This window comes from Miscanthus floridulus, chromosome 18, assembly GCF_019320115.1.
Source record: "Miscanthus floridulus cultivar M001 chromosome 18, ASM1932011v1, whole genome shotgun sequence".
NCBI lineage: Eukaryota > Viridiplantae > Streptophyta > Magnoliopsida > Poales > Poaceae > Miscanthus > Miscanthus floridulus.
Genome location: NC_089597.1, coordinates 47,572,086 through 47,582,630, shown reverse-complemented (window position 1 = coordinate 47,582,630; position 10,545 = coordinate 47,572,086). Strand labels below are relative to the sequence as shown.

The window sequence follows — 10,545 nt, the reverse complement described above, 5'->3', positions numbered from 1 at the left end:
ACTAGCCCAAAAGGACAACCCATGCCTCTCCCTCTCACTCCGCCCTCACGAGGCGTGCGGCTCCCTCGTGTGGCCGCCTGCTTCTTCCCCGCCACCGCGCCGACACCCCACGAGCGCCACCCCTGCCCCCCACCTCGCCCTCTCCTTCCCTCTCTCTCTCTCTCTCTCCTTGCTCTAATTCTCGGTTGGGATGAAGGGAGGAGGATGCTGAGTCATCTTGCCCCGTGACTCGGGCCATCTTCAATGCCGCCGCCGGAGCTGAGGCTATGACCGTCACCACGCCCCTCTTTTCCCCTACGCCGCCCTGGCCCCCGCTGGGAGCTCTCCGCGGTGGCCATGGCTCGCGGATTAGGGAGCTCCCCGCGATGGTCGTGTCCAAGAACGCTGACGCGTTCGACAAAGAGGAGAAGGGGGGATTCGACGGCGCGCGAGCTTCTCGGAGTGTTTTGGTCTTTGTTCAACTGCCTTAATAGTCTTTAGTCTCATTTAGGCCCCGTTCGCTTCGCTAAAAAACAGGCCGAAACACTGTTTCGGCTGATTTATTGTGAGATAAAAATACTGTTCCCGCTAAAAAAGCAAGCTGAAAAAGACGAATTGTAAGAGAAGCGAATAGGGCCTTAGTCCCTTAAACCAAACATGGTTGGAAACTATAGTTTAGTCCTGTTTTAGTCTCTAGTCCCTGGACTAATGAACTAATCCGAGCCCTAGTAGGGCTAACAGAACAAAGTGATCTTTTTGGCAAAGGATTAATAAAAGAAACGATCAGTGGCTTCTAGAACTGTAGATACAGCAGTACGTCCTACATGTCAGCTTTTTACGTGTGACAGACGGATAGTAACATGCCTGTTTTTATCACAGTTGAATTGTACGGCTAGGACAGTGAATTCATTGAAAAGAACCGTCCGGAGAGCTGCCTGTTTTTATCAGCAGCAGTATCGTTGTTGGTTCGTGAAAAAAATATTGTTGCTTAGTTTATGTGAGAGAAAAATATTGTTTCGGCTAAAAATTTACGATCGTTTACGATAAGCCATAGCCAAACGAACATGCCGTAGGTCGTAGGTAGGGAGTAGGGAGAGCCAGCCAAGATCGCAATAGGACGGCGCATGCTGCCGAGCCATCACCGCGAAACCAATGGTGCTTGAAACTTGCATTGCATAGATTCAGATCCTCCGGCGGTCCGGCCGGCCGGCTGGCATTGGCAAATGGCAAGCCGCTACCACTCCAGCCACTCCGGAAGCACTGTACCAATACCACCGCACATGCATGCATACAGGCCAGCATACATACCCCGACCCGATCGACCCATGCGCATTCTAGGTGCGACACCCGGGCTCAATGATAGCAGCCGGCAGCCCACAGCGCGATCGAGTGCGACCTGAGCAGTGGCAAGACCGGGCAAGATTCCGCGGGCATTCATGGCGCCCGTCGCGGCCCGCCACCCCTCTGGGCCTCGCCATGCATGCCTCGTAGTAGTAACGGGTATATGCGTGTGCTAGGCTGCTATAGCTGTTACTGGCCGGCCACCTTGCTTGAGCGTAGCGGAAGTACGCTGCCACTGCCAGCGGCAGGGTCGCGATAAATGGACGCCGGACTCGACCGGACAGCGGAAGCAGAAGCAGCGCACGGCCGGCACGGCAAGAATTGAAAACGGACGCCGGCACGGCAGAAGCAGCGGCAGGTGGCTGTGGCTGGCGCAGCCAGCGAGCGAGGCAAGTGCAATGCAGCAGGAGCAGCAGCAGATTCAGAGAGTCAAGTCACAACACGGGGCGTGCCCATCCATCCAGTGAGGGCTTGCTGTATTAACTTCACTTCATCATAAATTATTCAGGTAGAGTACAATGCTTGTTGTAGTAATGTAATCGATCCAACTCGCAGTACATTTTGCCTTGTTTCTAAATGGATGGACACAAGTAAATTATTATTAGTGGCGAAACAAATTTGGTAAAGAAAAAAAGGTAAAAAAGAGAGAGAAGGGTACACGACGATCTAGAGGACCACAGTACTATACGTGTGTAAATGGCCCGGATTTAACCCGGTGTACCCTCACACAACCACCTGTCCGGGCTGGAGCGCACCGCACACATGGACGCGTAGGCTCGGCATTCAACGTGGCCGGCCTGGCCAGCACCACAAGCTAGTCCAAAACACATTTTTGTCACGTCGTCGTCGGCCTCCTCCTTCCTCCGTGACGAGACGAGATGCGCGAGAGAGGAAACGAACGGGACGTGACAGACCAGGCGCGGTTTCATTACCTTACCTACGTGTACGTACACTACGAACGATCGATACCGGACAGACAGATCAGGCGGCGTCGGCCCAGGGGTAGCGGCTAGTGCTTGAGCACCTCTGGGATGTCCACGGGGTAGCGGCTGATGCTCTCCGCCCACGGGCCCTCGGCGGTGCGCGCCGGCGCGATGCACTCCCACGCCGCGCTGTTGCACTTGAACCCGGAGCCGAAGCCGATCATCCACACGCGGTCGCCCCGGCGCATGCGGCCCTTGGCCTCGATGTACGCCAGCTCGTACCACACCGAGCTGCTGGACGTGTTGCCGAACCGGTGCAGCGCCATGCGCGACGCCTCCACGTCCTGGTCCGACAGGCCCAGGCTGCGCTGCAGCTCGTCGATGACGGCGCGCCCGCCTGCGTGGATGCAGAAGTGCTCGAACGCCGAGCGGAAGTCGGGGAGGTACGGCTTCACGCGCCGGTTCAGCACGCGCCGCGCGATGAAGGACAGTGCGAACAGGAGCTGCTCCGACGCCGGCAGCACCAGCGGCCCGATGGCGGTGATGTTGGCCTTGAGCGCGTCGCCCGCGATGGTCATCAGGTCCTTGGACAGGTTGATCCCGCGGTGGCCCTCGCCGTCCTCCTCCTGGAACACGCACCGGTACGCGCTGTCCTGGGCGCCCGTCAGCGTGCGCACCACGCGGGCGAGCCGGAACCGGGCCCGGGCGCGGGACGTGGACAGCAGCACGGCGGCGCCGCCCATGCGGAACAGGCAGTTGGGCAGCAGCATGGCGCGCTCCTTGCCCACGTAGTAGTTGGGCGTGATGGTCTCCGTCGACACCACCAGCGCGTGCGCGCCTTTCGGAGCGACCTGAAGGAAGTTCTTGGCCAGCCCCACGGAGATGAGCCCGGCGCTGCAACCCATCCCGGACAGGTGCACGTTGCGGATGTCCGGCCGCATCCCGTACCTGTGGATGATCATGTCCGTGAACGACGGGATGGGCGCGAACAGGCTGCAGTTCACCACCAGGATGTCGATGGCGCGGGGGCTGATGCCCGTCTTGGCGAGCAGGTCGTCGATGGCCGAGAAGATGACCAGCTCCACCTCCGCGCGCGAGGCCTCCATGTTCCGGTACGGCGGGATGTAGTGGTGCGCCGGGGGCAGGCAGGTCTCCTCCCCGAGGCCCGAGCGCTCCAGCAGCCGCGTCATGAACCGGACGCTGCGCTCGTCGATGGAGGCGCCCTCCACGAACGTCACCAGCTTGGCGTGCTCCAGGAAGGTGGCGAAGGGGACGCGGCAGTTGGGCCTCGTGCGGAAGCAGGCGTAGTCCACCAGGTACACGGACCGGGGCCGCAGCATCACGTACAGCGTCGCCGCGGCGGCCGGGACGAACACGGCGAAGAATACGTGCACCGCCCGGAGCGCCTGCAGCCTGCCGAGCAGCTCGTCGGGACCGACGCGCGCCGCATTCACGACGGCCGCCACGGCCAGCGGCGCAGCGAGCACGGCGACGATGTTGTTCACCACGTGCTGGTACAGCGGCTTGAGCTGCTTCAGCTGATGAGCCGCCGACGAGCCCATGCTGCTTGCTGTCTACCAGCTGGCGTGCGCGTGCTCGAGCGAGGCCACTGGCACTACTGTGGAGTGTGCGTGAGAGTGGCACGACTCACACTCAGCAGCTAAGCCTAAGCGACTGTGATCTTGGGAGCGGGAGGGAATGGGGAGGATTTAAAGCCGGTGTGATCAAGCCGGCCGAGCAAGGGAATTATCGACGCATGCTTGTTGGTGTGGGCCACGGGGGGTCTTTACTCGCCCAGGCTAGCGACCAGCTCCATCGGCATGGTTCACCGATAAATCTGATGAAATCATCATGCCGCTAATTAAAGCCCTAGCTTGTACGCACTGATGGCCTCATCACCCCGAGGGCAGCAAAGTCATACGCGAATTTTAGAAATTGTCCTGCACAATTGGAACGTACATGTACCAGCAAATCGTAACTTCTATTTTGGGTTTGCGGTAGTTCATGTTTTCATAGTATCTCCGTTCCAAATTATTAGTCGTTCTAACAATCTTAAAGAGTCAGAGCATCTTAAGTTTAACCAAAATTATAGAAAAAATTATAAAGATTTATAACATCAAATAAGTATTCTATAAAAATATAATTGATAAAAAATCTAATGATGCTTAGTTGACATCATAAATATTATTGTCTTATCATATAAATTTGATCAAACATGAAATACTTGGACTCTCTACGATTTTTGAAATGACTTGTAATAATGCTCTGTATAATTTCGAGGCGGGAAGAGAGAAGCTGCGTGCCAAATCACGGATGAGGAAATTATTTTGTTGGTCTAAAAAAAGTGTTGCTTAGTTTTTAGTCCTTTTTTTCCCCTCGATCTTGCTTATTTGGCCCTAAAACCAAATTTGATTAGTTTCTAGCCCCTTCCGTCCATTCCGCAAATATGTTCCGTGAACCGGCACTAGGAGCATGCTCGAAAAGGCCGAAATAGCCTTGCCTCTTCCGAGGGCACCAGTCTCAGCAGAGGAAGTATTAACAAAAAAGGCGTCAAGGTCGGTGGAAACCCTAGCCGCCACTGGCCATGGAGGATGGTGGCTTGGTGAGGTCCCGCCGACGGATCCACCTTAGCCGGTGGTGGATCCGCCTCGGGCGCGCCACAGGATGGCGGCCCGGCTAGTGTCAGACCTGGCCGACGGCCGCGCTGGGCTGGGCGCGGTGGGACTGGCCGAGCAGGGCGCCATGGGGCAAGGCAACGTGTAGGGCACGAAGAGGCAGGGCGCCGTGAGTGAGGGCGTGGCGAGCGATGGCGTCGAGCAGGCCCTAGCCGGCCACCCTGGCCTGGCCACCGGCTGTTCTGGCATGGCCGCCGTTCACGCTGGTCGGACGTCCGAGGCAGCTGCTGGCCAGGCTTTACAAGGGAATGGTGGAGACGACGAGCATAGTGACTTGATCGGAGGGTGAGTCTAGCATCATCGTTTTTTTCATTTGCATCACCTACAAATTTGCATGGCTGTGAATATGGCGGATTCCGTGTGTTAACAGGTTGGATTCTAATTTCAAGTTGGAAATCAAATTGTTGGGCAATAGCAAGACTCGTAGAAAGGATGTTAAATGTTTTAGCTTTTGAGATGGATGTGGATTCAGATAGAACAAATTACAAGGATTTGGAAGAATTAGTGGTAGAGAAATATCATCTAGGGTATATGGAAGTAGCTCATATTCAGTACTACGATGAACCTCTAGAAACCTTCCCTGAAATAAAATCCAACCAAGATTTGATGTGTGTGTTTAGTAAGCACTGCAAGAGCAAGATTATCATCACGTTCATTGTATATCGAGGTCGTTCTGATCCATATGAGCCAGTCACAAAGTGGAATTTTAATGTTGATGGCCAACCCAAAAACAACAAAGAGCTTGATGAGGATGATTACCTTAGAAACCCTACACCATAGAATAAACATGTAGGTGTAGATGAAGAGCCAATGTACTTAGAGACTCTACCATAGAATGCAGTACATGTTGTGAATTATCAAACTCAAAGGTATAAAGGCAATGGTGACAAAAAAATGGAAAGGGCAACACAAAGTGCCCTATTTGTGAGGACTATGGACATCATTGGCATAACTACAAGAGGGGTAGACTTGAAGACATTGAAGCTTTGAAAGCAATCGGGTAATAATGTGTCTACTTCTACTATCATTTATGTTTTTCCTTCCTAAAAAACATAGTGTCGGTGTTTTGTAGACCGACTAGTGAATTTATACAAATGTCGCGCTGGTCCAAAAAGACAATGGTAGCATCTAAAAGATACGAGGAGTTATACTGGTTTAGGCCAGAGCTCTACGTCTAGTCTTAGAGACGATTGAGTGCGTGTTCCTCGCTTGAATGCTATGAAGTTCTTACAATGGGGGGTGTAAGAATGGTGGAAGAGGTAGGAGAGCTAGAGCTAGGAGACGGACTGCCCGAAGGAAAGCTTCGAGAGTCCAGGGAATGTGAAGATGATGTTTGAAAGGGTGCCCCGGCTGCCCTTATATAGAGTCTGGGGCCAAGCCACATACAAAGAAGAAGGTTCTCCCGATCGAGGGGTCGTGAGCTTGAGGGAGGGGGCCTAGCTAACTTGGCTTGCAAGTAATGTCGTCTTGTGGTGCACGTTCAGGCATGGATGTCGTCATGGTCTTGTGCCCACGTCTTAGCATGGTGTGACGTGGTGCTATAGTGTCGATCATGGTGGCATTGTGGACACAGTGATGTTTCGCCAGCCGTCCTGTGTGACGTGGTCTCACCGTGGCCTTCTTCATCGCCTCCTGATCATCCGGGGGCATAGTATAGGAGTTGGTAGCCGCCCCTAGGTCATTGATCGTCTTGCTATTGGTGGAGTTAGTGGCCATGATCCCAAGACCGGAGGTCATGGCTCTTGTTGGCTTGGATGGCCTCTAAGTCAAGGCCACCATCGTGGATCCTATCCCGTGGTGGGTGCAATTGTACATATGTCTTGTCAGACCATATCTGGATGGTGGCTTACCGTATCGGCCATCACTGCTTGGCGGTGTTGTCTTGTCTCTATTGTGTGGCGCAGGGATGGCGTCTAACCGGGCTGAGGGGACTGCTATCTCCTTGGTCCTTGCGGGGTCAGTGTGGCACGCCAGCTCTTGCTAGAGTAGGCGTGCTTGGTGGGATGGATCTCTCCCCGTTCCTCCTAAGGGTCAGGAAGGTGAGAGGTCGTGAGTTGCTGCATAACGGTGGCTAAGGAAAAGGGAAGGGGTCATGGTAGACCCCGGCCTTAGTGTTTAGCCCGGTCCGCTCAGCTTAGCTGGGCCCCGATCATTTGGGCTTATACTGGCTGGCATATTGTGGGCCACCTAGGTGGCTAACTAATCAGTGCCTTCAGATACTCGCACAACTATAGAATGATTTATGATTATCGCCACTAGCAGTGTCGTAGCTATAGAAGAGACCATGTGATACTTCCACCATCAGTTGGAATGATAACGAGGCCTCCTGGGAATTAAACCAACAGTTCAGACTTCTACCACCGATGGGTTAATGTTAGATGCGGCAGTGGTATTGGGGTTGTATTTGCTCCATCGCATGAAAAGTCGGGACGACTGGGACTTGCATTTTGTTCACCGGCCCTAAGCTAGAGTTTGGTCAAGCGGCGGTAAATTCAGCATGAGTGTTGGATTGCCTCAACTTTTAAGGCCATCAAATCATCATTACATTCGCCGCCTAAAGCCTAAGAGTCATACCCTCTGCTCTACATATACTTCAAGCTCGGTGCCCTCTAAAACCACCCCTCTTCTTCATCCATCATCTCCTTCTCTTCCAATCTACAAAGAAAATGTTGGACATCCCCATCAAGTTTCCAAGCAGCCCGTCATCCAACGAGGATGACTTACCAGCCCACCAGTCCTCTAAGGAGGATGTCTCTTTCGATGACTAGAGGTCTTCTGATTATAGTCCTCCATGGAGCTCTAAGAAGGAGGACCTAGAGGAGGAGGACAAGGAGGATGAGGACGAGGATGATGCCGACGCCAACGCCGAAGACGATGACACCGACTCTAACGACTCCGACTCTGACTCCAACCACTCCGACTCTGTAACACCCTAGTGTTAAGCTTTGCATTTGGCACCTACATTTCATGAGCACAAGCATCATCCAAGCATTCATGAACATGAGCATATGAAATTCCATCTCATTCTTATACCTTATCACATGAAATGTTGATTTTATATATATGCTTATGCTTGTAATCATGTATGACCAATGTATGAAATGGTTGTGAGGTCATGAAAACACCTTAGACACATCTAGGATGGTAAATGGAACAATGTTTATATTCATGACATAGACCAAATTTGTTTATAAGTGTTGGTTTACTTTGAAATGTCATTTTTATGATACAAATTTGACCAAAGTTGAACAATAGCTTAAAGTGTTTGCATTGCTGTGTGACCTAAATAAAAGTTGTAGTTCACATCATGCGTAACAAACTTTATTTAAGGGTCATGAGCTAATTCAGTGTCTAACATGGTCAAATAGAGTTTACAAGTATCAACAAATGTTGTTTGGTGACTTAGGAATTTTTCTAACTGTTGAAGCTGTTTTCAGTTTAAAAGTACCTCACTTTAGAGCTTTGTAGTTTGAAAACCATTGGGAATTAGGCCAATCTCCTTTAAACATGTTTGTAGTACTCACTTAGCTCTACAAATTTGATTAAGGAAGTTTTTAAAAATTTGCCATGGATTAGGAGTTATAGAGTCACGAAGTCACGCTGTCAGTCGGGTTCAATGGCGTCTGAATCAGCACCGCGCGTGCGCATCGTGGTCGACCAGCATAGGCTGCGCGCGCCGTGTGGTGGCCGTATGCTGGTGCCGGCCCTACCGGTCAGGCCGACGTGGGCAACAAAGCCATACAATGCCGCTGCCCTCCCTCGCTCGCTCGCATTCGTGCTCCTCTGCCTTGCTTTTGCTCTCGCCATGCCCGAGAGAAATCGTAGCACCGCCATCATCGCCGCCGGACTCCACCGAGCTCGCTCGCTACCACCACCGTGCTCGCTCGCTACTGCCACCGTGCTATTGTTCGATTGCTCACGCGCACCGCTCGACCATCACCTCCTCCACCTTCCTAACCAGTTAGCCATGCCAATCGAGCCAAGGAAAATGCCTAAGGGTGAGTTCGCCATGGCCATGCTCTCGCTGGAGCACCGCCGAGCTTGCGCTCTCCATGGCCATGCTCCACCGAGCCATCTTGTCCACGTGTTCTGTTAGAGCTGGGTCTAACTCAAGGCAAGAGCCTAAGGTCGATGCCCCTGCCTCATCGGAGCAAAATGCCGCCGTGTCGCCATTGTGCTCGTGCCACCATGCCGCCACGCACACGACCAAGCTTCATTGTCGCTCCACCGAAGCCCCAACTTAACCCTAGATCTCCACTACACCACCAGGAAGCTGTAGCTGTGCTCATCAGAGCTTACCGTGGCCGAAAACGACCGGTGCACCACCGTAGCGCCACCACCGTCCACTATTAGCACCGACGCCATAGCCATCCACCGTCTGGGGTTCACCCACTTAGCTCACTAGGTGTGGAATGGGGAGGGGAACATGTTGATGGTGACCACATCGCCAGTGACCTTGCCGTCGGCGAGTTCTCGCCGGTCAAAGCCGACGCCCTGCCTCTGTCTCTCTATTGTGTGGGACCAGGTTGACCGTGGGGCCCAATCGTCAGTCGAAGTAGGGTGTATACACCGGGTGCACCTAGCTGTAGCGTTCGATTTGAAATTTGATTTTCTTTGTTATTTTTTTCATAGATTTAGTTACAAAACTTCAAAAATTCATATCTAGAGCTAGGACTATCTAAACAAGGTGAACCAAATTTTGTTAGATTCATCATGAAGTGTATTATTTGATAAAAATATGAAATATACTATTTAGAGTATTTTTCTAGGAGAATTAAATTAAGCAAGATAAGTGCTTTTAAAGTAGTGTATATCTTGTAAATTGCACAACTTGAGTTAGAAAGGTGATAAAATTGCGATTCCAATTTTGTTGGTCTTGTGTTGACATGATCTAGCTAGTAAAAATACTAAAACTACATGAGGCATACTTGAAATATGGTCTTCTTATTTAATCCTAATTAATTACTAGTTTCTAGTGAAAATAATTGGGGTAAAAAATATAACATATGATCATACAAATTGTTAGACAGTATTCTTATGCTAGGAGGAAAGTAAAAAAATATTAAATATATTTCTTGACACTTTTCACTATGCTAAACTATTTTTGGTAAAATAAGCATATGTAACTTGTCATGTTTGTAGAGGCAGCTATACTTATCCAAATGGCATGAAATCTGTATAGTAGACTATTAGGGTCATTTGTAGACTACTGTAATTTTCTCAAAATTTATTGAGCACTAGAAATATTTATCCTTTAAACCACCTTATTATCTAAGGAAATTAATAAATGAATATAAATAAATTAGTTATGTTTAACCAAGGTGTTTTCTATGGTGCTTGTGATGCATATGATATGTTGATGTTATTAGTTAGTCTTAGAAGTAATTGGTTGTATGCAACTAGTTAATTATTATTTTATAATTCAACTAGATGGCTGCATGGATAGTTTCTGTTGTGGTGATAATTTCATGATGATAATGGTTTTTTCTGTAAAACTTGTTAATAACAAATTTTTAGATAACTTACTTAACTACTTCTTATTAAATTTTTATAGGCATAGGCTTTATGGTTTAAGAACTATAGCTGTTAGAAGTTTGCTGCCAGAAATGCTTGCTCTCTAGATAGAT

The 10,545-nt window shown here is 50.6% G+C and overlaps 1 protein-coding gene across 1 annotated transcript; it reads right to left on the bottom strand.

Annotated features, from left to right (window-relative positions):
• Window positions 1–1,774: 1,774 nt before the first annotated feature.
• Window positions 1,775–3,941, bottom strand: LOC136521613 (3-ketoacyl-CoA synthase 6-like). Its single transcript, XM_066515361.1, has one exon. It carries the CDS (start codon window positions 3,803–3,805, stop codon window positions 2,330–2,332), a length of 1,476 nt encoding a protein of 491 aa, XP_066371458.1. The 5' UTR covers window positions 3,806–3,941; the 3' UTR covers window positions 1,775–2,329.
• Between the last annotated feature and the right edge of the window lie 6,604 nt (window positions 3,942–10,545).

What these genes read in the sequence shown, in the direction of transcription:
- LOC136521613 (XM_066515361.1), bottom strand. Translation starts at nt 3,805, where the DNA reads ATGGGCTCGTCGGCGGCTCATCAGCTGAAGCAGCTCAAGCCGCTGTAC.